General features: G+C 51.2%; 1 protein-coding gene across 7 annotated transcripts in view; it reads right to left on the bottom strand.

Moving 5' to 3' along the window:
- Nucleotides 1-25,882, bottom strand: part of ABLIM3 (actin binding LIM protein family member 3) — a 109,962-nt gene that overhangs the window by 5,520 nt on the left and 78,560 nt on the right. The window contains exons 9-23 of one of the 7 annotated variants that reach the window (XM_004737874.3): nucleotides 21,782-21,840; nucleotides 19,269-19,340; nucleotides 15,145-15,300; nucleotides 13,523-13,552; nucleotides 12,914-13,043; nucleotides 12,118-12,216; nucleotides 10,679-10,726; nucleotides 8,208-8,342; nucleotides 6,836-6,900; nucleotides 5,463-5,610; nucleotides 4,207-4,236; nucleotides 3,581-3,639; nucleotides 2,697-2,757; nucleotides 1,972-1,979; nucleotides 1,354-1,434 (exon numbers count right to left, since the gene is read on the bottom strand). In XM_004737874.3, coding sequence (XP_004737931.1) covers nucleotides 1,354-1,434; nucleotides 1,972-1,979; nucleotides 2,697-2,757; nucleotides 3,581-3,639; nucleotides 4,207-4,236; nucleotides 5,463-5,610; nucleotides 6,836-6,900; nucleotides 8,208-8,342; nucleotides 10,679-10,726; nucleotides 12,118-12,216; nucleotides 12,914-13,043; nucleotides 13,523-13,552; nucleotides 15,145-15,300; nucleotides 19,269-19,340; nucleotides 21,782-21,840 — 1,181 coding nt within the window. The remainder of the gene's footprint in view (nucleotides 1-1,353; nucleotides 1,435-1,971; nucleotides 1,980-2,696; nucleotides 2,758-3,580; nucleotides 3,640-4,206; nucleotides 4,237-5,462; nucleotides 5,611-6,835; nucleotides 6,901-8,207; nucleotides 8,343-10,678; nucleotides 10,727-12,117; nucleotides 12,217-12,913; nucleotides 13,044-13,522; nucleotides 13,553-15,144; nucleotides 15,301-19,268; nucleotides 19,341-21,781; nucleotides 21,841-25,882) is intronic. The other 6 variants (XM_013051174.2, XM_013051178.2, XM_013051186.2 and 3 more) reach the window with 6 other exon arrangements.

The raw sequence follows: 25,882 nt of genomic DNA, 5'->3' as shown, positions 1-25,882 counted from the left end.
GGAGCTGTCCCCTTCAGCACCGGCAGCTTCTCACTGCTAGACGGTGAGGGAGACCCTTGTTATAAATGTGGGGATAATCACCCACTTGCTAGGCTGCTAACCCAGCATGCTAGACCTGGAAGGACTCACAGAGCTTCCTGGCTTGCTTACATTCCCTTCCCTCAGCCCCAACCCTTTATTCTGGACAAATTCTTAGCAGCCAGGTGAACGGTGGTTGATATGCTCATCCCAAGGGGTGCTGAACCTCCTCTCTTAGAAACCTGCATTCAACTTAACATTTTCCAGTACTTCCCCTGGTTCAGGCCTCATGGTAGAGGACTGACCATCTTTGTCACACAGAGGAAGTGGATAGCCCAGTGATCTGATACAAAGGAAGGACAAGAGGTGCTTGATCTCCACTCCCAAGACAGGGCTGAGCGAGGCTGGAGGAGGGGTGAGGGACGCTTCCTGGGAAGAAGGTCTGGGGGGCTCTGGGACACAGGCATCTCTGCAGGGGGGCCCTGAGGAATGAGGAGGCTGGCAAGTTGGGAAGGGTCTTCTAAGAGAGGGACAGGCAGGGAGAGGCATGGTAGAAAGGGCAGAGTGTGTTCTAGGATCAGGGGCCCAGGGCCTGGAACTCCAGGCCAAGTGGAGTGGACTGCTGGAAAGCCCCATGCCATGTTCAGCCCTCCCTCTGTGCTTGATTGATGCTGTCCTGCTCATCATGATGCTCTCCTTCCCCTCTCCACCCCAAACCTGCTCCTTCGAAGTCTGTGCACCCAGGAGAACACAAGACTCTGTACCAAGGGCTCTGTGGCTAGTGTCTCATTTACTTCACTGGCAGCTTGAAGGAACACAACTGCCCCTCTCCATAGAGGAAAGAATTACGGTTTGGAGAGGTTGTTACTGGGCTCAGCTGACTGCCTAGGGATGGCAGGACCAGGGCTGGACTGGGCTCTGCTGTGAGATTATCTTATGCTTTTATCTTGTATACAGTGCTGACTACCCCATGATCCCCACGAGGAGCACCAGCTTTCTGTACCATTCTGCAGGAAACCAGGGCTGTGTTTTTCTTATCCACCAGCCTGCAGGCCCCCATGGGCAGGGACCAAAACCAGCTCTTGTCTTCTGTCTATAGATGCATCAGGTAGGACAGGACATAGCTGTGTGCCACAGACGCTAATTGAATTGAGAAGGCAGCACAGCAATGTTTAGTCTTAGGCTAAAGACACCAGGTTGGCATCTCTGCTCTTTTCCACAAGCTACATGACCTTAAAGCTCTTCATTCTGCTGGACCTCCCGAGCTGGGTTACATCAGGTAACTTCTAGAATCCCTTCAAACCCAAAGGTTCCTGCTGAGTTTTCTAGACTCACCTCTAAACGCGTCCGGTCCACATCCTTGGGCAGCCGATTTCTTCCTCTCGTGGTCACCAGCAGCAGTTCATAAGGGTAGATCTGAGGAGAGAGGATGGGGTGGGGGTGGGGCACCAGGCTGGCTGAAGGCGGTGGGCTGGTCCCTCCAGCCACATTTTGTGTCTGGGCATCATCCCTTCCCCAGAGAGGGCCAGAAATGAAAGTCTGAAGGAAGGGCTGTGTCTGTTCTCCTTGGGGTTGCCTGGCGACCTCAAGGCACCCTCTCTCCAAAGGGAAAACCCGAGTCCCGTAATACTGCCAGGAATGAGCTTGGTGGTATTTGACATTAACGTGGCATAAGGCCTCATAATTGTAAATGTCTAATGTCTGATGACTGGCAAGCCTCCAGAAAGTCTATGAGGCCCACTGGGAATTGTCTGATTTTAGTGGGCAAGAAAGATAGGGCAGAATTCAGGGAAAGGAGGCCAAAGAGGGGCTGGAAATGCTGGCCTGAAGAGAAACCTTGAGGTTATTTATTTGATATCCCTTCCCTGAGTAGATAGTGCTGACATCTTCCTGCTGGGTCCCAGTGTAGCAGCATCTGTGGTGGGACCCCCAGTGTCTCTGTGTCTCCTTTACCTTGTACTCTGCAGAGAGAAAAGAGAGACACACAAAATGGAAATACATTGGCTTTTTGCTTTGCATCACAACACTAGTCTTGGTCTTAGAGGTTCCTTGTCGAATTCACCCTGAATCACGCCTGGGAGGAGCACAGCGGATGGCTGGAGAGAGGGGTTGGGCTGAGCCAGATACAGGGTTTTAGAACAAAAATGACTTTTGAGGTAATTAGAATAGAAATAAGAAGACTCTGAGATTGTGAAGCACTTGGGCAAGGTCTTCCATCCTCCGGAGGAGTCCCCCCGTGTTTTGATGTAAGCTTGTCCTCCTGCCTGAGCCTGCTTGTAGGAGCTGGCGGGGAGGCCGGCAGGGGAGTGTCACTGGCAGAGAGCATGAAGCTCATGGAACGTTTGCCGGGAACAATGTGCATTTGGCTCTGAGTGTTTCCCTCCGCCCGGGGCTGGCAGGCAACTCTAGCTCGGCAGTACGACTCTGCAATGGCTCTGGGAACCCAGATGGGACAGATGGCCTGGAGATCACCCAAGGCCAGGGACTCGAGAGGATGAGGGAAGAGGAGGGGAAAAGGGAGGGAATGGGAAGTGAAAGGGAGTGTGGGAACTCGGGGGGTTTGGACGGAGCCCAGCATGGGGGCCAGAATCTGTAGTGACTATTGGTGGAAGGTCAAGCCACAGTTATGAGCAGGGCGCCCAAAGCTGCTGCGAGTCCCAGGAGAGGCTGGCACTCACCTCGCATGCCCCAGTTGACGGCGTTCATGCTGTCATAATGGAAGAGGTCTGCGCTGGGTGTCTGCAGGGGAGACAGAGCCAGGGCTGGCCTGAGCAAGCTCACAGCTGCCTCCCTGAAGCACTCCCCCACCTCCCGTATATGGCCCCGGGATGGATGGGATGTGGTCCTGCTCAGAGCAGCCTCGGTCTCAAGTCAGGGTGAACTTACTCGCGGCCACATCCCTGGTGCCTAGGGCTGGCATGCATTTGGGACTCAATAAATAGTCATTTCTTGGTGAACTACATTTCATGCTTTCTTTTGCTACTCTAGTACCACTTTTCCTATGAAAACTGCCCTGGCAGCTCCATTTAAAATCACAAGGGCCACCAGGGTGGCTAAGTCGGTTAAGCCGCTGCCTTCGGCTCAGGTCATGATTTCAGGGTCCTGGGATGGAGCCCTGCATCAGACTCTCTGCTCAACAGGGAGCCTGTTTCTTCCTTTCCCTCTGCCCCTCCTCCCTGCTCCTGCATGCTTTCACTCCAATAAATAAATAAAATCTTTAAAAATAAATAAATAAATAAAATTTTAAGTTGCCCCCCTGCCCAAAACTGCCAATCCTTATCCTGCTTTCTTTCTTTTTTCTTTCCTTAGCACATTATTATCTTCTACAGTCTCTCTAGTGTGACTTGCATACTATTTACTACCTCCTTTTTGTTTCTCTCTACAAGAATAGAAGCTCCAAGGGGCAGGGGTCACTGATGTATTCCAAGTACCCGGAGTATATGAAAGCTTTCAACAAATATCTGTTGCGTGAGCCAAAGTCATGTCTAGGCTCTGAGCGTGTGGAGCTAATGCCGGCATTGCCAACATCTTGGGAGCGACGTCTCAGCACAGCCTCTCTTACCCTGTGCAGCCCGTTCCTTCGGTAGGCAGGCAGGGAGGCGGATTTGGAGATGAGGGGGTCTGAAAAGAAATAGCCAAACAATTCCCAGGAGTCCCAAGCCAGGGGTCCCTTTCCCGGAGGCTGTCCAGCTGCACATGGCCAGTACTGTTCCCCGACTCTGTGGGAAGTTAGAAGGGGCAGAGTCCACAGGCTCTTCCCCCTGCTCTACAAACAACTGACCATCTCAGGGATGCCTCGCTGGGGCAGAACTCCAGGCCCGCCCAAAGCCCATGCCTACAGTCTCCTGGCCTCACCCTGTACATATCTATAGTCCTGTGATGAACCCCTGTGTCCTGGCCACAGGTGGCTCGACAAAGGCCCTGGATTTGGAGTTGGTCTCAGAGCCCAAACAGGCAGACTGTCAGGTGGGTGGAAGAGATACATGTTCTTTCTCTCTGGGATCTATTGGGTATGGCAACCCTGGCTCCAGGGCCAAAGATGGAGGCCCAGATCTGACAAACACAATGGAGTGGACCATATGAGATCAGGACTGTGTTGGGACATCTCAGCTACAGGGGACCTGCAACCAGCTCGGCTCTGGCTGTCACAGGACGTGAGAGGCTGTAGGTAGGGCAGGCGGAACGTACCGCTGTCAGCAAGGTAGTGGGATCGAGGGGCTGCAAGAGAAAAAAGCCAGAGATCAGCTTTCAGGGGGACAGATGGACATGGTGGAAAGTTCATGGGGACAAACAGACGTGGCTCCCATTGCTGGGCTACCCTAGCTGGTGGAGAGGAGGAGCCTCCTTCACTACCACCTTTCTCACTGGTCAGTTTCCAGTTGCCGCACCTGTACTGCATCCTCTCTCCCCTGTCTCGAGCACCTGGTGCAAAGCAAGCAGGTGCTCTCTGGTATTTGCTATACAGATGCCATTGAACAGAACTGGACTTTGAGCTGCCTTGGTGCACTGCACAGAGGCCAGAGCCAGGGACTGAAAACAGCATGCCTCAGTGGTCAAACAGGGAAACAGGCTCATCAATTTAGCCTGGCTCTGCCATAACTTCTATACATAACTTAATCATGATTTGGTTTTTCTCATAGTAAAACAGAGAGGGATGGTGTCTCCTTTATAGGGTTATTGAAAAGAATGTAAGACACATAGCACCATGAGGTATTAGCACAGTGTTCGACAACATACAAAACCCTCAGTGAAACTGGCTTTGTTTTCTTTACCATCACCATCATCTTCCGTCTCAGCTCAAGTCAAGATGCAGTACAGTAAAGAGGGAAATGCTTATGGCCTTGGAGTCCCTCTGACTTGGACCTGATCCTGGCTCTGTCATTTACCAGATTTTGACCCCGGACAAGTAGTAAACTCCGGTCTCTCGTCTATAAAGTGGGTGATAATAATCCCTCTACTTGCCAGTCTTTGTGAGGACCAAGAGTAATAAGGATTATCTATCTCATGGAGTTGAGATAGGATTTCCCAGCAGGACTGACTCTCACAGGGTTAAGAAAAGGAGGGAAGCGTGTGTTTGTCCAGAAACAGGGAGACGTTTACAAATGAGAGGATCTCTGGGCAGAGTTCTTGTACCAAGCTTCCGCTTGTTTACTTCCTGTGATGAGGGGCTCACTACCTCAGGAGCCAGTCCCTTATATCTTTGAGCCATTCAGACAATTAGAAGACATTTTCCTTTGCACCGAACCTGACTTCAAGTCACAGCTTTCAGATGCCCCAAAGAAACAAGTGCCTGCTCTTGGCAGAATATGGTCTTACTTAGTGCCCCATATAGCACCTCACCAAGTCCATATGCTAGACCCAAGCAAGGCCATAGGAGTTCAGACTCTTTGAGGGAGTTGAGAGGAAGTGCCCCCAGCCCGGCAGACTTCCAGGGTGGAGCTTACAGCCATTGAGGGACATCTCATAGCCAGCCGTGTGCAGGGCCTCCCGGCTGCTGGTGGAGCTCCGGGGTGGGGTCCAGGGATCCGCGTAGGAGCTGGACCGGGCCTTCATTTCCTCCTTCAGAATGAGGCGGCCGATTCCGCTCTGGAGCTGGACATGCGGGAGGAACAAGAGGAAGTGGGAAGGAAGCAGAGAACATGAAACAGAACAGGCTAAGGACAAAGGCTGGGTGGCCAGATTCCGGGGAACCTCTGTCATTCTTGCCTTCCCAGCGTCCTTCCCTCCCTATGGCCTCACAGCTTCCTTTGGGACTTCGCCTCTCTTCCACAAGTGGTCCTGTGGGCTGGGGAGGGGAGGTGGGTCTGGTGGAGGGCACCCAAAGCCTGAGTGCCTCATGGCAGGTGGGCAGAAGGTTCCAGCAGTGCCTGGGGGGGTCTTCCTTGGGACTCTAGCTGTTGTTCCTAGCACACATCTTTTTAAAAACATTTTTTATTGAAGTGAAATTCACATCAGATACAATTAACCACTTTGGACTAAACACTTCAGTTGCATTTGGTGCAAACATCATCTCTGTCTAGTTCCAAACAGTTTTAAGCCACCCGCCCCCCCAAATTAACCCTGGACCCAGTAAACTGTCATTCCCTCTCTCCCTCCCCTCCCAGGCCTTGGTAGTCACCAGTCTATGTCTGGCTCTGTGGCTTTGCCTATTCTGTGCATGCATCTCATATAAATGGAATCATCCCATATGTGGTCTTTTGTGTCTGACTTCTCTCCCTCAACATAATGTCTTCAAGGTTTGTCCACACTGTGGCCTGTACCCATCCTTCATTCCTTTTTATGCCTGGCTAACAGTCCATTATACGGATGTACTGCATTTTGCGTCTCCATTTGTGGGCGGATGGACATTTAAGCGCTTCCCCCTTTTGGCCCGTGTGACTAGTGCCTCTGGGGAGATCAAGGACATGTGCTTGTTTGAGGCCTGGTTTTCAGTTCTTCCAGGTAAATCCCCAGGAGGGCAATGGCTGGGTCATAGGGTAGTTCTGTGTTTAACTTTCTGAGGACCCTCCAAACCATACCACTTTCCACTCCTAACCAGCAGTGCACGAAAGCTGCCGGCAGCCACTTGCCAGCATGGAGAGCCTGCGTGAGGCCAACGAAGCAGTGAGCCAGCCCAGGAGAAGAGAGAGACAGCTTTCCTAAGGCAGTTTGCTGAGCAGCTGGATCCAGCCATACCTGAAACTCCTCCTACTGTTTGACTTTCTGGTTATGCAAAGCTACATGTTTCTTTTTTCTACCGTAAGTGGGTTTGAATTTGGTTTCAGTCACCAGCAAGTGATCATCAGACCCTCATCTCGTCCAGGTGAAGCTTGCTTACCTTGTGCATGCTGCGGTCAAAGTCCTCCTCCTCTCCTCCAGATGAGAACCTTCTGGCTCGGGCCGCTGCCAAAGGACAGCTAGGATCAGCTCCTGTTTGTGCTCCTCATTCAGCCTGCCCCCGAGAGAGGGCACAGAGGGACGCTGAGCCTCTACAGGTGGGGGCTTCCCTTCTAGCCGAGTGGCCCTGAACGAGTGTACTTTGGGGAACCACCCCTCTGCCTGGGTTGCCTGTATGGAGGGGCCCAGCAGCCCTTCCCATTCTTGGGTGTGAGGAGCAGGTGAAACTGATTGCCCCAACATGGCTCATGAGTTTCGATGTTGGGCCTCTGGCTGCTGCTGGTGGGATAGAGACGTCCTCTTTTTGTCCTAGGTAAGACAGAAGCCTAGATGGGCTGGAGCTCATCTTGCCATGACTGGGGCAGGGCCAGGCTGAGAAAGGAGCCACCCCAGGGACAGACTGTCTACCTCGGGGGTAGCTGTGCTTGTGTCTTAGCTCCTTTTCCCAATGCAGACTCTTCTGAGGGCAAGGAAGGGACCGTCTCTGAGCTCCTGTGAAGATTTGCTCAGAATGAACATTCATTTAGGAAGGGTTTTGTGCTGAATCAAAAAGGAGCTTGATGGAAATGCACTCCCTGTGCTTGAAAGAAGCAGCTCGAGATGCCCAACTGGGTGGGATGGCCTCCCAAGGACCATGAAGACCCCAGCAGGGTGTCTACGAAAGTCTTCCATTCATACAAACTGCCTTTTCTATCTTCCAAACCGCTTTCCACCCCATGGCCAAAGTGAGGTCTTAAACCCCCACACCTGACCCTGTCACCTTCAGTGGCTTCCTACTGTTCAGGAGAGAGACCCAAATCCTTGCTTTAGGGCACGAAGCCTCGTGGGATCTGGCCCCTTATCCCTCACCTGCTTCCCCCTCTCTCTGGCCCCCTGTTAAGCTGACAGTCTTTCCTTCCTCCAGGGGAAGCTACCCTCCCACCTGGGGGCTTTGCAGGTGTGATTCTGTCCTCTGCTGACCTACCTCTGCACCACTCTTCCTGGGACAGCTGAGTCTCTACTTTGAGAAGCTTTCGGCACATTGCAGGCTAGACAGCACGCCCCTGCCATCGTCTCCCACCTCTCGTGTGTCACCTCCTTCCGGCACCTTACCTCCCTCTCCAGCCGGAACCTAGATCTCCTCCACAAGGGCAGGGACCTGGTCTATTTTGCTTTCGAGTGATTCCCTAGAGCCCAAGGCTGGCCCTCAGTACATGTTTGCTAAATGAATGAATAAATCAATGATCGTGGAAGGAGGGGGCTGCCGTCCTAACCCTGTGTCCCTGGCGTGGGTGACAAGGCTCGGGTCCAGGCTCCTCTGTGGGGCACGTTACCTTTGGGGGACCCATGGTAGGTCCAGTACTCGGACTCTGCAGCATAGTAGGGGTCCGGGGAGTAGGCTGGACTGTACTTGGAGGCCTGGCTGACGTCTTCACTCGTTTTGCTCTTGGTTGCTATTGACAGATCACCTGCAAAGGAAACAAGGGAAGAGCTTCAGGGAAGCAGAGTGTCCTAGAAAAGCGTGCTGAACACTGTTTAACTGTCCCGGCCAAGCTGTGGCGCAGGGGGGTGAGGACACTTTGGGGCCTCAGAGCATCAGGGCTGGAAAAGCCCCGAGGCCCAGCCCCTCATGTTACAGCTGGGACTCTGGTTGCCAGAGAGGGGTAGGGGCTTGCTGAAGCCCACACAGCAAGTAGACGAGACTTGAATGAGACCCCAGCTCAGGGCTCCTGCTACCACATCCCATGGACTCCCAGGTCTGTTCCCAATGAACATTAGGGCCATGGCTCCTCTAAGTAAGATGGGATGGGTCCCAGGTGATCCTGGGCCCTTAGCTTCCTCAGCCTCTAAAAGCCTGCCTCGTCTGGGATTTGAGCAGTACCTAGGGTGGAAACTGCCAAGGAGAGCCATGTGGCCTCTCAACTTTCTCCTCACACTGAAATGCCAGACCTTGCCTAGGGAGACAATACGTCCCAAAGAAAGGAGCATTGGACAGGGAATCAGCAGTGCTGGGTTCTGGCCCCTGCTCTGCCACTGAACTTGGTTGTAACACTGGACACATCCCACCCTTCTCGGCCTCAGTTTCCTTATCTGTAAGTGTCTGAACCGGCCTGCTGGATCCGGTGCCACCCAGCTTCAAGCTTCCACCACATGGACCATCAGGCCTAGTGCAGACACAATCTTGACAGGGCAGCGACTTTAGCCCTGCCCAAAGCCAGGCAAGAGGATGACTAGGGCTGAGAGAGGGCTGGGGAAACAAGCAGGCCCCTGACGTTTCTCAGGAGAGAAGTGACAGTCCCACACCCTGTACTGCCAGAGCAGCAGAGGGGTCTGGGTTTGGCCCTTTGCCAGCTCCTGCCTCTGCACCCTTCCCCTGCAGCACTGGCTTCCAAAACTTCTAGAGCTTGCAGATTCTCTTAGACCGGGGTCTTGGGTGGTTCTGCCCACCCCAATGGATGCCATTCAGCCTTTTCATGTGCCCACTGATCCATGCAGTCTACCCCCACTCCAAACTTGTCCTGAGCCTGCTCCGGTGCTGCCCCTCAGAGCCCATCTGGAGAATTCACACACATTCCTGAGGCGTAGCAGACCTGGGGGGCTTCTCCGGGACAAATTGGCTTTGTCAGGGTCAGTACCTTTCTGTGACCCCTCGGGGTGCATGGCTTGTACCCCACAGCCACACAGAGATATGCATGTGCTCACAGACTCACCTGGAGCCCAGCCTGGGCCCCTCTGAAACTGAGGACGTTTGTCTAAATTGTCAGGTCTTAAGCCAGAGCCATCATTTATATTGGTAGAACTCCCCCCCCACCCCCCCAAATCAGCTCAGTGAGCTCAGATCCCAGTCCTGGACTGTTTCCACCCGTGTTTCTGTGCTTCTCCCATTGTGTGCTCCCCTTGGTTGCCCAGGTAACCTGCAGGGAGGGCAACACAGGGTAGCCCCCGCCTCTCTGCATCCCAGAGGCAAGGGGTGTGCTTTGTCTGCTGAGGCTCAGTAAGTGCCTTTGCAAGAAGGAACCAGGGGTCTTGGTGCTGCCTGACTTGGTGCTTCTCATATGGAGTGCAGGTAGGAATCATGAATGAGGCCAGTTCCCGTGTAGATTCCTAGCTCACACTCCCAGTATTTCTAATATGAAAGTCTAGGGCAGAGCAGGGGCCAGGGCACCTGCTTTTTAAGTCTCTCAGGTACAGGGGGTCGATAGACCATTCTCGACGAAACACTGAATGAATGAATGGAAGAATGAAGGCACCCTTATCGAAGCCCCACTCCTTTCTTATCCATGTCTCCTTCCCAAGCCTTCATTTATTCTCAGGACACTGTGACTGAGAATAGCTTAAAGCAGCGGTTTCCAAGCCGGGGCGGGCTTTGGAATCACACGGAGAAACTGTTACAAACACAAAATTGCAATTCAGTAGGTCTGGGCTGGGGCGCAGGAACCTGTACGCATCCCACATGATTCCAAAGACCATCAAAGTTTGAGCAGCCACGCCTGGGAGTGCTCCCAGTGGTCCGCGCATTTGACACGTGTTGCTCTGCACCTGGAATTTAGGACACCAGACAGCAGGGAAGGGCAGTTGGAAAGGAGGTGGGGAAACATTTAGGGGACACGAGGCCTTCCTTGCTCCTTTGAAGTGACACCAAACGCCTCTCCAGTGTCACCTCAAGTGATTGGGGCAGAGCCCCCAAGAGAGACATAATTGCAGCCTTGCAGGCGTCCCTCTTGGTGACCCCAGCTGACCATCCGCACAGGTGGCTAATGGCCCCGCCCCCTGTCTGGCCACGCCCTCTCTGCCCAGACCGTACCATGCCGTTTGTAGATCGGGGGTTTCCGGTAGATGTTACTTTCTCCAGCTGCCAGGCAGGCAAGGAATTGACGATGGGGAGGAGACAGAGAGGAACAGAGAGAGAGAAGAGGAAGGAGACAGGAGTTGGTCAGCTGATCTCAGAAAGAGAGGCTGTCCCCATCTTTCCCGAGGGTCCACTATTTTCCTTGGTGGACACGCTCTTCCAAAACTCAACTTCCCACCTCAACACGTGAGGTTCTAAGAAAGGTGAGGGGAGAGGAATGGATGGCTTCTAACTGTGATGAGGAAGGGACTCGGGCGTGAATGGTGGGCATGCATGCACGAGGAGGTGCGCGCTCAGCAGGACCCCATGCACGAAGGTGCCCCCTGCTTCCACCCAGCAGCCACGCCTCATTCCACAAGGAAGTCCCCAGAATGCTGCAGCCGCCCATTCCGCATGATCCGCCGCCCCCTCCCTCAAAAACAGACAGGATGGGACCTTTCTGGGGCAGTTGAGAAAGGTACGGATGAAACAGCAGGATGCCATCCTGGGGAAAAGTGAGTGGGGAGTGAAATTCTGAGCTCAGAGTTGGAAGACCAGGTTCCAGACCCAGCTCTAGTGAACTCAGGGTGAGACCTTGTCCAGACCATCTACAGTGTCACTGAGCTCCTGCCTTTCCCTTCTCTCCTATCACCAGCCCTCCTGCTCACCACTTCCAGCCATGCTGGATTGCTACCAGCTCAGTGTTCCAGGGCCTTTGCCCTTGATATGCCCTCTGTCCAGGATGTTTTCCCAGGATCTTCACATGGCTGGCTCCTTCTCATCTTTCCGCCTCAATGTCACCTCCTCCAAGAAGCCCTTCCTGACCACCCTGCCTAGCCCAGCCTCCCCACCCCAATCACTCTATCACATGCCTTGTTTTGTTATATTTACTGCCCACATCATTTACCTGAAATTACCCTTTTACTTGTTTGTGTACTCATTTATTAACTTTCTCCCGATGTGTAAACACCATGAAGGCAGGGATCTGGGCTAGTCTGAGCACATTTGCAGCCTCAGGACCCAGAACAGTGCTGGGCTATACAGAGAGAACAGAAAGCCTCAGGGAATTTAAGGAATTCCTTAAGGTCGCAGGCTTCCAAGTGGGGGAATGGGGATTTTGTCCCAAGAGTTTTGATGCAAAAGTACGTGACTTTCAGCATGGTTACTGCTGCGTCCCATCAAGGCTTTCAGACATTCAAGGCCCTTCTCTGGCTGCTTCCTGGCAGGCTTGGTCAGGGCTGGCTGTGTCAAGTGGGTAGACTAAAGCCCATGGGCGTGGGGACCGAGGGGAGGGTTAGTGTGGGAGACTGGTTAGGGAGGGTCCCAGGAACTGGCTTCTCCTCGCTGCCGGTGCCGGCACCCGGCGACCCCATTTAGCATGCACCCATGCCGGGAATTGCGGGCTGACAGCCTACCTGGGATGTGAAAGTGCTTGGGAGCCTGGTAAGAGGTCGGAGTGGAGGACCTCACATCTAACTGGCTATGGTATGGAGAGCTCCGGCCACTCTCGGGCCCTGGAGCGCGCAGGCAGTGGTCCCCAGAGAGAACAGAGGCACAGAGAAAACAGGCATTACCGCGGTGGCAGTTAAGGCAGCAGTGACGTGATGACAGCAGGGATGGCAGGGAGGGGCTGTGCTCTCATGCACCATGTCTGCGGATACAAGCTCGACCTTCTTTTTTGGCCTCACCCCAAAAGTCAGTGCTCGTGGGCCATAAGCGTTTACTCCACTGGGCTTCAGGAAGGTGCCTTTGGACCCCTTGGCTCCCCTACCCCCTTCAATTGCTTCTTTCCTCCACCCAAACACCTGCTTCACCCCTGACCTCCATGTGGCTGTGGAGGACCTGACCAAATGGGCTAAGGCTGGGCCTGTGCCCAGTCCTCCAGCCCTCTGGATGGGACAGACCAAGGGACAAGGACAGAGGAGGCTTCTTCCAGCCAGGGCTGCTGGGCTGTCCGCCACTCTCCTCTCCTGGCTGCTTACCGCCCACCTTCCTGCTGCTTCTCAACTCCAGGTGCCCCTTCTCTCCCCCCGCCAGGGGCATGTCAGTTAGGCCTGACTGGTCATCTGGGTGGTCACCGGCCTCCAAAGGGCCGAGCTGTGATGGAGATCCTGGGGGAAGCCCTGGGCTGTCTCTGCTGTGGGCAACAGTCAGCCACTGCATGGTCCCCCTGGTTCCTCTTGTTCCTTTGGGGGCTTCCCCCTTCCTTACCGGAGCGGTAGTAGTGGTGAGGCGAGCGGGAAAAGGTGGGGGACATGCCCTGCCGGCTGTAGGTGGGAGAGTCGATGTATCCTGGGCTGGAGGCCCTTCTCTGTCGGAGGTCCAGGTTCTCGTAGATGTCCTGGGAGAGAAGTGGGCCATGAGCCAGGCCGGCAATTAAGCAAGCCTGTGGCCCAAGTGTCTAGCAGGCAGGTGGGACAGTGATGTGGAATCCAGGATTCAGGGGGGCTGAGGATCCAAAATTCATGGTGCTGCCTTTCCGAATACCAAGGCCCCCTCCCTGGGTTACACACATAGCCCGAGGAAAGCTGCAGACAAGTTTTGGGGCCTTCGCCCATCACTCCGAGTCTCTTGAATAGAACCCGTGGGTCAAGGATTCCAGGAGCGCCAGGGAGGATCCCTTTGGGTAGAAAAGGCACTTCCTCTACCGTTTGTTTATGTTACAGCTACTTCCTCCAGGTTATGCTCCTAATTCTGCTGTCTGTGACCTGGTCAGGAGCACCCTGGGGCGCTTGGTGGGAGCAGTGAAACTGGGGGTCTGCTCGGTCTGCCTAAAGGGACCCAAGTATAGAAAAGCCCTCCCCAAACTAATCCAGTTACCTGGGAGTAGGGAGATAATGTTCCCAGCGACTTAAGAAGCGAAGAGTTGGAAGGCCATCGTGAAAGGAGCAGAGGAGAGAGAGGAGGGAGAGAGGAAGAGGGGTTAGGCAGCCGAGCGGAGATGGGCCAGCAGCTGCTTGGGGCCTCCCTCCCCAGACAGCAGTCGCGCTGAGCGTGCTGGAACACCAGCAGTGCTGACACGTAGCAGGGAGACCTGAAATCACACCCTTCATGTACCAATGGGAAACCGAAGCCCAGAGAGGGAACGGGGTGTCTTGGGGACTCTTGGGTACAATGTGGTGGGGTCTCCACTTGGACCCAGGATTATCTATCACAAACTCATATTATCTATCACAAACCCATTTCGTGATCCTGTCCTGTCTACCAGTTCGTGACTACTCTGTGGTTCATGAGGACAACGTGCAGGGCTGGGGACACAAAGGTTGGGCCAACCAAGGTCTGGGCTGCTGCCTTCCACGTGGGAGTTGGGCCAGTGGGCGGTGTGGTGGGCTGGAGGTGGAGCATCCTGTCTGCAGAGGGCAGTGGCTGCTCAGCCCCCCATGTTAACCCCACTCTTTCCGTTTCCAAGACAAGTGAGAAATGCAGGTTCTTATGTGAAATCTCTGCATGTTTAAATGTTGGCAACTAATTTACATTTTTGAAAGAAAAGATTTACAAAAATTTACATTTTTGAAAGAAAAGATAGTGAAACAAAACAAATCTGGGAGTTGGCTTTGGCCTGTGGGCCCACTGTGCCATTTCTGGCTTCAGGGACATCAGTCTCTAGCTGGTCCCCCGTCCCTGGTCTATTTCAGGGGCCAGAGCCCCGAGACTCTCAGCCTTGGGCTCTCCAACCAAAAGAATGCTAACTCCTTTAGAAAGGAAGGGGACAGCGGTGGAGTGGGGAAAAGAACCCAGGTCCCTGCTCCCCAGGCCAGGGCTCCTCTCTCATCAGTCTCTGCTCCGGGGCCCTGAATGGGGTGAGGACTCACCTGTGATATAGCCTGCCAGGACCTTCAGGGTAATGGTCACCTGCCTTCTCCAAAGAACACTTTCTCTTGTCCATCAACCACGTAGTTCTTTCAAAAGGTGGCTTTTGACAACTCAGAAGAACTCAGAACTGCTGAGTTCTTAAAAAGCATCTGTTGCTTTGAGCATAGGGGCTTAAGGCCAGGTGCAAAACCCAGAGAACCTACGCACCAGGGATTATAAACCTAAGTGGCCACTGAGCCTGTCAGGGATGAAAGCCGTGGGCCACGTATAAAATTACTCCACTAGGAGACAAACAGTAATTCAAGGGATAAGCAGTCACAGGTTTGTGGCTTCAATGCTGGGGTTCTCGGGGTGGTGGCAACTAGGGAGAAATGGGGAGCCCATTTCCTGCCTATAGGAGGCGCTCTTCCCCCCACTCCAAATAATGGAAAGACACCTGCTCTGATTTTTTAAGAAAAGCCAGATTTTTGGATGAAATCACTCGATTTTTAAATGATGACTCTAACTTCCTGTTTAAAAGAGTGCAGGGGCTGACACTGTGGAGGCCAAAGTGTGTGTGATGGAGTGATGGGGACCGTGTGGGCCTTCTCTCCTCCAACCGCCCCGGAGAGAGGGGCGAGACGCCATACCTCTCCATAGCCACATCTCTCCAGCATCTCGTCGGACGTGTATCTGGAATGAGGCTCGTAGGAAATGAGGTCGGGGCGTTGTACCTCGTAGATGGACTTAACCTTGGGGAGAGCTGCCAGGTCTTTGTAATTAAGGATCTCATTATCCACTTTAGCCTGGGGAGGAGGAGAGGTACAGGAAAGAGGCAGAGAGATAAGAGGGAAAGGAGAGGAAACAAAAACCAGGCACAGGGGAAACAAGCTTCTCCAGTTTCCACTAAAAACAGAATATTAGGATGGAAGAGGCACAGAATATTAGAACCCGGCAGGTCTTAGAGGCCCTCCTTTCCAAGGGGGCTCACACTGGTTGAGTGCATTTTATGTGTGAGACCCTGCACTTTGCAGGAATTATCTCCTCCAAGTGTCCTGATGGCTCTGGTGAGGTCCGTGTCAATGTTATTACTGTTTTCCAGGTGAAGCTCAGACGGTTCTGGGCTTGGTGCCCCTTAGCCAGTAGGTCTGAATCTGTCTGAACCTACCCAGCCTTGGTGGGGACTGCCTTCCGAACCCATGTGGGGAGGACATCCTCACTCACAGCTCCTTGAAGGTGATGGTGAAGACAGAGAGTGAAACCTGAGCTCATGTTTGGTGAGCACTTATGATGAGCCAGACTCTGAAGTCCCTGGTAGGGCTTAACTCCCTTAGCTCATATAACTCACAGTGCCACTAGCAGGCACTAATACCATTTTCTTTTCTGAATAAGGAAACAGGCACAGAGAAGTCAATGAACTTGCCCATAGTTACATAACTAATAAGTAGCAAAATCAGAATTCAAGCCCAGCCCGTCTAGCCTTAGGACTTGCCTTCCCAGCTGCCTCTGTTGGCTTTACAGGGTGGGGAGCTCACTGTCTACAGCTGGCAGAGGGCTGCCCTCAGAAAGCAGACCCTATATCGAACTGAGACAAGCCTCTAGCTGTTTTACCTGACCTTGGCTGAGCCCAGTCCTCTAGAATAGCATGGATTAAGAGACAGTTTCCCTTGCATGGGGCAGACCACTTCTCAGGGCTCCCGAAGCCCTGTCCTTTCCATGTCAGCACCCTCCAGCTGCTCCTGCTGTGCCTGGCTTCTGCTGTGGTCAGCCAGGATCTGTCGCCACTGCTGTGACTTTCAAGATCTTGATGTGAGAGAAACTGAGAGGCCACTAGACAGAGACTCCAAGGAAACTGTATTTATCCAAATAACATTCTTCCGGTGCGTGGGGGCTCAGGTGAGTCTCAAGTCCAAAACTACTGTAGAGAGAGTAACTTTCATAAAGCCCTTACAAGCATTGCTATTCGAAACATATTCCAAGGTCCTTCCACCATTCTGTCCCTGTCCCAGCCCCCTGTTGTTTAGACACTGTGATGCTCATTCTCCGTTGCTCCTAGATCCACCATCCATTCCTCCTCTCCCTGATTTGGGCTCTGAGGCCCCATGGACTGCTTCAGAGGCTCCCTGGCTTTCTGCTGGGCTGGGCCAGTGGGGAGCACCTGCATACTGGGAGTGATAGAGAGAGACAATGTCCCCTTACACTGTCCTGCCGTCAGCAGCTACGGTGGGCATAGCTCCCATCCGGGGCTGCCTTTCACAGCTCCGGCTTTCACTGGACATTCTCTTTAGGCCTAGGGTGGTGACAGCTCCTGCTTTTGTAGACTCTGGATGCCACACGATGTCTTGTGGGTCCCCTAACCCTACCTACACCTCTGTAAGTGGTCGCCTCACAAAACCATCTTCAGTAAAACCCTTAGAAGGGTGCTATCTCATTTCTGCCAGAGCCTGCCCGGGTTAGACATCATGTCTGTGCCAATTTGGGGGTGTGTGGGTCAAGGGAGCTTTATTAGGATGGTCCCCTTGCTGCCTTTTGTCGTGGGATGTTAGATCTTGACCTTGAGAGCTCTTAGCATCTTGCAAACTTGTCTTGACCCATCAATAGTCATCTCAGGCGCTTCAGTCCAAACCTCTCAAATACTATATTTATATTTCCTCTTATAGCCACTGTGTTCATGGGGTTATAAATGAGCCTCAGGTTTGGAGGCATAATGACTGGACAGAGGCTTCCTGACATAATTAGGCAGGCAGGAAGGAAGAGAACACGTGGAACTGGTCGAGGTCAGACCTCCCGAAGATGGTTCTAGCCATCAGTGGGGGGTGGGGCAAAGTCTGAGAGACCTGCCCCCCACCCCATTCACTGATGATTCTATTTTAACACCAAACCTCAGCATTTATGAAAATCAGACACACACACACACACACACACACACACACACACACACTCTCTCTCTTTGCCTGTTATTGCGTGCCCCGAAAGTGGTCGGTTGGTTTCTTCCCTGAGTTGGGAAGCCACCTTTAGAATGGTTTGATTTAAAATACGGCCCCCGTGACCTGTGGGGTCATTCCCCAGAGCGGCTGAAGGTGAGGCGTTATAACAGGCAAGAAAGGAGAGTATGAGAGGGGAGACGCATGCCTCTGCCCGCATGCGCGGGTCGCTGAGCTTGGTGTGCGAGCCCCAGATGGACGGCCCAGTGGCAGGTGTGCTCGGCTGCCCTTGTTCGTCTCTATGGAGCTGATCTTAGAGACCTGCCATATCTATCTATCTATCTATCTATCTATCATCATCTATCTATATCTCCCAAGTTTGCATATCCTAGTAACTCTCCTGGAGACACGATCAGTTTGTTAATAACCTTCTCCACTGTGTAGACCCTGAAATCTAGCTCATTAATCCTGCTGTGTCTGGCCCCATTCATAGCACCGGGTCGGGAGGGGGAGCGATAATCATCTGTCTTGTTCTGGACAGGAATCTTCAATGAGGACGGCCTGTGATCAAAGAGATTTTCTTCTGTGGGAGCCGCAAGGCAGTATTGACCACATGGAAGTTGCTGTCAGTGATAACTCTTATGTCTGATTTTCATTTGAACAGAGGAAGAAAGGAAACAGCTCCATTAGTGAGCATTATCCAGGGATCAAGGAGGAAACTAGATGTGGATTTGGGGTAAAATAATAATGGAGCGATGGTGGTCAGGGCCCACCCAGAGCTGGCTGGTTTGGGGACTGTATCTAAAACTTTTAATCAGGAGCCGTCTTCCTGCTCTAGATCATTCTTCTCCCTCCATCCTCTCTCCCCAGCTTTGGTCTTCTTGGCCCTTCCAACTTGGGGGCTTGGGGAAGGCTGGAACAGTCCACAGTCAGATGGCTCATCTCCTTGGCTCGTCTCTGTCCTCTCTGGCCCTGCCTCCCTCACCTGCTTTAAGTTACTTCTGTTTCTCTGTCAGGCCTGAACTTAAATGTTTCTTCCTCTTTTTCCAGGTGGCCCTAGATGGCCTGTCCTTCTGTCCCTCTGTCCCTCTGCAGCATCATTAGAGCACCCTGTACTTTTCCTTCCTAGCACATACCAGAACTGCGACTGCTTCTCCTTGGGGTTATATATTCAAGGTCATGAGGATGGGCATCAGGTTGGTGCGGTTCACCACGGTTTTCCAGCACAGAAGCCAGAATTTAGCCCAGAGGAGACACTTAGCACACATTTGTTGAATGAATGAATGAATGAATGATTGAATGGATGAATGATATAGCCAAAGGACCTCTGACATCATCTACCTCCACTCTTGTCCTTTCTTCCATGTCTCTGCAATGATGAGTGTCTCTGTTTCAGTGTCTCTGAGGATGGGGGGTACAGATGCCTGCTTGTGCTTGCCTCCTTATCACACAGCCATATCTCCCCCTACTCCCCACTCTGCATACCACTCTGACCCCAGATTTTTGTCCCACTCTTAGCTCACTTAAGCAGTGGGGAAGGAGGCCACTGTGGTGGTTTTAGAGCTCACCAAGGGCTCTTCTGTCTTTGACTTTCCTGTGCTCCAGCTGAAGTTGACCTTATCCCCCATAACACTGTGTTTACTAGGCTCTGTGCTCCATGCCGGCAAGGCCCTCCCTGTGCCCTGCTGTGTCTCGGGACCTAGCACAGAGTCTCTAGCACATGACAGGTGCACACGAGATGTTAGTTGGATGAAAACCTGACAGCTGTCTTCGGCTATCCTTAGAAACTCTTTAGATTACCAGACCTGCGGATAACAAAGACCTCTGGGGGGCTGAAAAGCGATACGTACGCAGATGACTCGGTTGGGTGACCCAATGCTGGATCCGGGGGGTGAGATGGAAGTTTCGGACGTCCGCCTATGCTGTGGGAGAGATGATATAGAAGGAGTGAGAAGCCTCATCTCCCACCAGTGGGGAGGGGAGGACGGGCAGGGAGGAAGAAGGCTGCTCTTTAGGGAACAGCAACAACGCGGTTAAATACACTTGCCAGCTTTCTGTACTTTCTCTTTATTTTCTGCCTTTGTAATCAATGTCTGAGTGTGCATGAAATGGGAAATGTGCAGGACTTCAGGCTGCTGGACAGAATTTGGATTTGTGTATTTTTTTTTAAACATATTTGTAATTGACCTTTTAGGTAAGTATTTATTCATAAAACTTTTCATTTGGGGTTATCCTGCCAATATTGTATTTACTTTAACTGAATAAAATTGGTTGGGACTCATTCCTTAGGAGTTTGTTTATGTGAAATGTACAAGCACGTTCAACTTCCTGTAATTTGCAGAAAGTACTGATTCTTCACAGTGTATCCATTGCAAACTGACATCAGCCTTAGTGATAAGCTTAAAAAAATCTTTCCCTGAACAAAGACAATGAGGTGTTAATGGCTCCCTCGGCAGAAGGAGGGGCTATGATGTAGTCACTACATCAAATACTAATGATGTACTGTATGGGGATGAACAGAACATAAAAAAATTACGGAATAATCATTAAAAATTAAAAAACAAACAAACAAACAAAAACAGATGGGGAACTGAGTCCCTAGTGAATGAACTATGTGATTTCAGAGATCCCAGATTCGAGATCTGTAACATGAAGGGGCTGGTCTGAGGGACTGCAACATTGCCTGCCAGATGTCTCAGGCCACAGTTTAGAATGGAAGCATTCTACCTGGGGCTTTACAGCAGCGTCTCCCAAACTGCCTCCTGAACGGGTGGTGACTCTGGCAAGATGAATTTAGGGGGAGCATTTGATGATACTGAGTTGCAGAATGGGAGAGTAAAATGTAAAATTGTATTTCATTCATCTTCCGCACATCAAGGAGGAGGTCTTAACTTAGTGCTGATGTATTTCAGCAACTGTCTCCACTGTTGTTCATTTCCCTTTTTTTTTTTTTTTTAAACAAAGAGAGTAGAGGCAACACCATCCAGCTGGAATTTCTAAGATTTGTTTTTAAAAAACATTTTATTTTCATGGGAGGTATTTTATGGTTACCTTCTATTTAGAGTAAGTAATACTGGGTTTCCACTTGGCGATATCAAGATTTACATTAAAATAAGCTCCTTTAAGTGAAGAGTGGTGGGTTGATTTCAGGAAGAATATTAAGTCTGTAATGATACAGGTGGTGCACGGATGTAGCAAAAGCATCGGGGTTATAGAAAGATAACGGAATTTGAGAAATGCCACCAAAAAGGTAGGAAGGAAATTGAGGAAGGAAAGGGCAGTTAGGTCTTTTTACATCTTCAATGGAGAGGATTTGGAAGAAACAGGGGGAAAAAACATACGGCTGAGACCCAATTATACATCAATTATACATCTATTGATGTATAATTTGCACATCTATTGATGTGCAAAAAGTGCAAAAGGTAGAGGCACTTCTGATGTCGTCAAGTGCCTGTCCCCCAGCATGCACCCGGCTTTCTGCCCCACAGCATCAAGGACTCAGGAGCTGGGTTCCTCCCTACGTTCCTTGGATCAAGAACCCCGAATTCACAGGACTTCCTGGGACTAGTCAGAGCACAGTAATTCAGAGGGACATAGGACCGCAGGTGGCCTGGCGCGTGCCTGGGGACACTGGCAGTGTTTCTGCCTGCTGCGTTACTATGGGCAAACCACCACCCTTGTTAGACTGTGACTTTCATACCAGCAAAGAGAACATACAATGCCTTGTGCCGTCTGATCCACAGGGTTAAAGGAAGCAAATCAGACAGTGGCTGTGAAGATGCTTTACAAACTGTCAGTTCCCACTGTCAACTCTATTCTTTTTTATTTTTTTAAAGATTTTATTTATTTATTTGACAGAGAGAGATCACAAGTAGGCAGAGAGGCAGGCAGAGAGAGAGAGAGAGGAGGAAACAGGCTCCCTGCTGAGCAGAGAGCCCGATGCGGGACTCCATCCCAGGACCCTGAGATCATGACCTGAGCCGAAGGCTGCGGCTTAACCCACTGAGCCCCCAGGCGCCCTGTCAACTCTATTCTTCCTAATACATGACCTGAGGCTGGGGAAAACCCCCAGCATGTCTCCACGCTGGCTTCAACAAGGCCACTGTCCTGATGAGCAATGCTAAGTCGAAGGCCTGGCCCCAGAAATGCTAAAACCTCACAATTTGACAGTTTTCAAAGTGCTCTCACCTCCCATGTCTTTATCCCCTCAAATGCGCCATGAGGCAGGTGTTCCCATGAAGGAAATCTAGTGATATAGGCATGCATCTGGGAGGGTGCGTATTAAGGAAAGACCCCCTCTAAAGTACAGTGCCCCCAACCAGAGGCAGGAAGTGTGGTCTGGTATTTCTACCAGCTTGCTTACCTTTAACTTCTTCTCTGCCCGGGCTGCCTGTTTGCAGATGGGGTGCCAAACCTCAGAACCTAAGGGGACCAACAAAATAACAAAGGTTCAGACCTTTCACCCCTTGAGTTCTCTTGCCACCCCTCACCTCCCTTTATTTTGTTGGCAGCACACCTCCCCTACGCAGCAGGCAGGAGGACCCCCTGGGGAACCAGGCTCTTTGCAGCTCCATGGATCAGCCACTCCCACTCTTTCCACCTGTCCAAATCCTACCCATGCCTCAAGGTCCAGGTCTCACACAGCATCTTCTTGCAAACTTTCTTACCTGCCAGCTGGGACTGACTTCTCTCTTCGTTTCGGTCCATAGTTCCTGGTATCTTTCCTAACACACACGACCTCAAATCACAGTGGCCTGTGCATTCAGGGCCCTAACTAAATTAGAAGCGCTTCCGGGCAGGGCTCAGTTTTATTCATTGCTGGCCCTCCTGCAGCAGGCAGCATGGGATCTAGCTCTCGGCAGAGGCCCCATCCATGTTTGCGGGGTGAACGGGTGAGTGCATGATTGGCAGTGAGTGACACACAGCAGGTGCTCGGTGAATACTCGTTGAATGAATGAATGGCAGTGGAGGTGAAATAAAGCGCCGACCATGGTGACCTCCAACCTTCCTTTGTCTTCAAAGACATCGGACAGGGTCTGAGAGCTATCGCCGGAAGTGGGGGGGTGGGGCCGTGACGCGGAGTTGGCTTTGGAGGATGGCTGCTAATTCCTAAGAGGCCCCAGACTCTGCAAATTTAGTATATTGCAAATGCCTGCATTTTATTGTGTGGGGGGCTGTCCAGTTGGCCAGCCCCAAACTCGAGAGGCCAATTTGGAAAGGCATGAACAACAGGTGGCTTGTCACATGTTGAGAAGAAGCCCCAAATATTACACATTCCCCAAAGAAGAAACAGGTGTCGTGGATTAGAAGGAAAAGTAGGAACATATTATCCCTCTGGTGCCATTGCTCTTATCACCAGCCCAGAAAGGAAGGGGGCCAGCAAATAGCTGGATTCCTGGGCACCCAGATGGCATTTGTTTGTCTGACTTTGTTTTTAGGATACGCTTTCCATTATGGTTTGTTGCCTGGAACCCCCAGGACTGGAATGCTGGCCAAGCGACAGGCGGGTGGTGTGAAGTTGAAAAATTAGCCCCCCAAATGGAGAGAGGATAGGCCTGAGGTAAGGATCCTGGGATCTTGTTTCTCAGCCTGGATTCTTGTCTCTGCTTGGCTCCTAACACGTTCTCTCTTCCCTTCCGGTTTCTTCATCGGAATATAACAATGAGGTGAGATTTGGATGGTTCTGGAGATTGTTTTCATCTCCAAGCTTTTCATTCTAGGCCCAGTTTGTTATTTATGAGATAGATCAGGATCTTTCAGTTTCGTTTGCTGATTTTTCTTGTGGGTTCTTAGTAATTCAATAGCCGTTTAATTCTTGCTAACGTAAGGTGCAATGGCTCCTGGAGCCCAGTAGAGGGACTCCCGGTCTGTGGCTCAACCAAGCCTGGTCATCACAGGGTGTGTCTGCTGCCAGTGGTGGGTGGGGATGCTTGCTTTGGGGAGTTATTCAAGAGAGCATTTCCGGTCCTGGGATACTGTGGAATCCACTAGGAGCTGTTTACCCCTGGGGCTCCGGCAGGAAGCCTATGTCACAGGTCACTGCAGGAAATGGGTGAGGGGGATACGGATGTCTCAGAAGGTGGTGAGATGAAGGGAAAGAGGCATATGAAGGGAAAAGGTCGGGCAGAAGTCCTTAAGGGGGGGGCAATGATGAGTTAAGAGAGGAGGTTAGACTCAATGGTCTCTCCACGTCGCTCACATAATCTGTTCTGAAATAGAGCTGAGCCACAAATGACTTCAGTATTCATCTCATAGGAAAGCTGGTTTTTAGAAGAAGTGAAAGGGGAGAATCAAAAGGGAGAAAGGAAATATTAGAGATGGAAAGGAATCAGAAGTTTGGGAGTTGGCGAGATAGCATCTAAAGAGGGAAGATATTTGTTGGTTGTGAGCAACAGACTTAGGTAAATTATAGTAAGAAAAGTGATCTGTTCATGAAGACCCCTAGGAAGTGGTGGTTGGCTGAGCTCAATGACGTGATACAGACAGAAAGACAGCATCCTGAGTGAAGAAGGCCATTACTCTCTTCCATGGGCTTTCTCCCCAGGGCTTAAAACAGCACCTGGCTCATGTGTGTTTCATAAAGACATAAATGAATGACTGGTTGGATTCCACCTCTCTATTTTATTTTATTATTATTATTATTTTAGTATTTTATTTATTTATTTGAGAGAGAGAGAGAGAGTCTCAGGCAGACTCTGCACTAGCATGGAGCCTGATGTGGGGCTCGATCTCACGACCATGAGATCATGACCCAAGCTGAAACCGAGTCAGATGCTTAACAGACTGAGCCACTCAGGTGCCCCCACCTCTGTGTTTTAAAATGAGACACAGGATGAAAGGCACCCCGAAGATGATGGTAACCAGGACAGAGAGGGGACCCAAAATTAGGCCATAAGGCAGGGTCTTCCTTGTGGAGAAGAGAAGACTTAGCAGAATGGTGGAAAAGAGTTTTGAGTATTTTAATGAAGAGCAATGAACTTGTTCTGCACGTCTTGTAACGTAGAACAAGGACCAAGGGCAGAAGTTTCAGGGAAAGAAAATCCATTGTCTGAGGACTGAATGGGTCCATTCTGAGTGTGAGTTCCCTGTCCCTAGAAGTATGTAAGTACACATTGGGTGGGTACATGCTCAGCAAGGATATTATAGAGGAGACATATAATGAGGTAGTTACCCTAGTGGATGTTTACTTTCCCTCCCATCCCTTGGGGAGTCTGTGTTTTCATCTTCACAGATTTCTCTGTATAGAAAAAATGAATTATTTGCTCCTATCCAGTGAAGTAGACTGGAATGTAAGTTCTACCAGGAGCGGGATTCACATCTGTCTTATCTGTAGATACAGCTGCAGGGACTGCAGAGTCTCATTAAATACTCATGGAGTGAATTAATAAAACAAAAGAAACATATTATTCTGTTTTAGGCCAGTTAAGTTCTCCAAACTGGGCTCCAAGATTTAGACAAACAGTATAATTTAGACTCTGATTTGACAGCTACAATTCCAGAGTGAGTTTCTATCAGAATACTCACTAGACTGGGGTTTGCCCAAGAGGGAGCTGTGGCCCAGTTGTCCAGAAGCCTGGTAAAATGCAGATTCCTGGGCTCCCGGGAGGCCCCTGAAGTCAGCTCCTGGGGGTGGGGCCTGATAATCTGTGACAAGCTCCCCAGGAATTTAGGATTCCAAAGTGGAGAACCATAGGGCTGAGTACTCCTTGACACTCCAACTCTGTTCCTTTGGAATGTGATGGGATAAAGAACCAGTTGTATAAGACAGAGGAATGTCTTGACTTCTTGTAGGAAGTTAACACCTTTTGCTGGTTAGACTCCTGGTTCCATGAGTCATACCCTTGTCCTCAGACACTGTCCCAGACAGTACAGGTCCTGCAGTTCAAACCTCGTGTAGAAGTTACAGAGTGGAGGGATTAGCTATTTCCTTGTGAGCTGACTCAGAGGCCAAGATTGGAATCTCCAAAGCTGTCCCTCGGCCGATGGTAAGGCTCTTCCTAATCCCCAGAACAGGAAACATCAGCCTTGTCTCTCCAACCGGTGATGGCACACCCCACATTTGGGTTATTCTTTTGGGTTACTTAACGTTTGGGAACCCACCCGTCTCTCCGCGGGACATTGAAATGCAATTTGCCAAACTTCTTTTTTTTTTTCTCTGCATTAGTGGAGATTTTAAGGCCCAAGCCAGACCTGGTCCCATAGTCTTCCAGACCACCCAGTCAGGCTTATGAACAGAGCAGTGAAGGAACCCAGCTCACCCAAAGGTTCTATTTGCCCAGCACAGCGTTTTTTTGTTTTTCGGTATCTGAATGCTTTTCGACCTGGCAGGTGGTCAGTGACCCTCCCTGCTGTCTGCCTCCTGGCACTTCTCTTCCATTTCAGTAGGCGGTTAGATTTTCAAGCCTGGATCCAAGCCAGGATGTACTCTCACAGCAGCTTTCTTCCCCGGACTTCTCTTGAGCGT

This window comes from Mustela putorius, unplaced genomic scaffold (genome assembly GCF_011764305.1).
Source record: "Mustela putorius furo isolate JIRA1106 unplaced genomic scaffold, ASM1176430v1.1 tig00000407_pilon_pilon_pilon, whole genome shotgun sequence".
NCBI lineage: Eukaryota > Metazoa > Chordata > Mammalia > Carnivora > Mustelidae > Mustela > Mustela putorius.
This window is presented reverse-complemented; position numbering and strand designations above follow the sequence as displayed.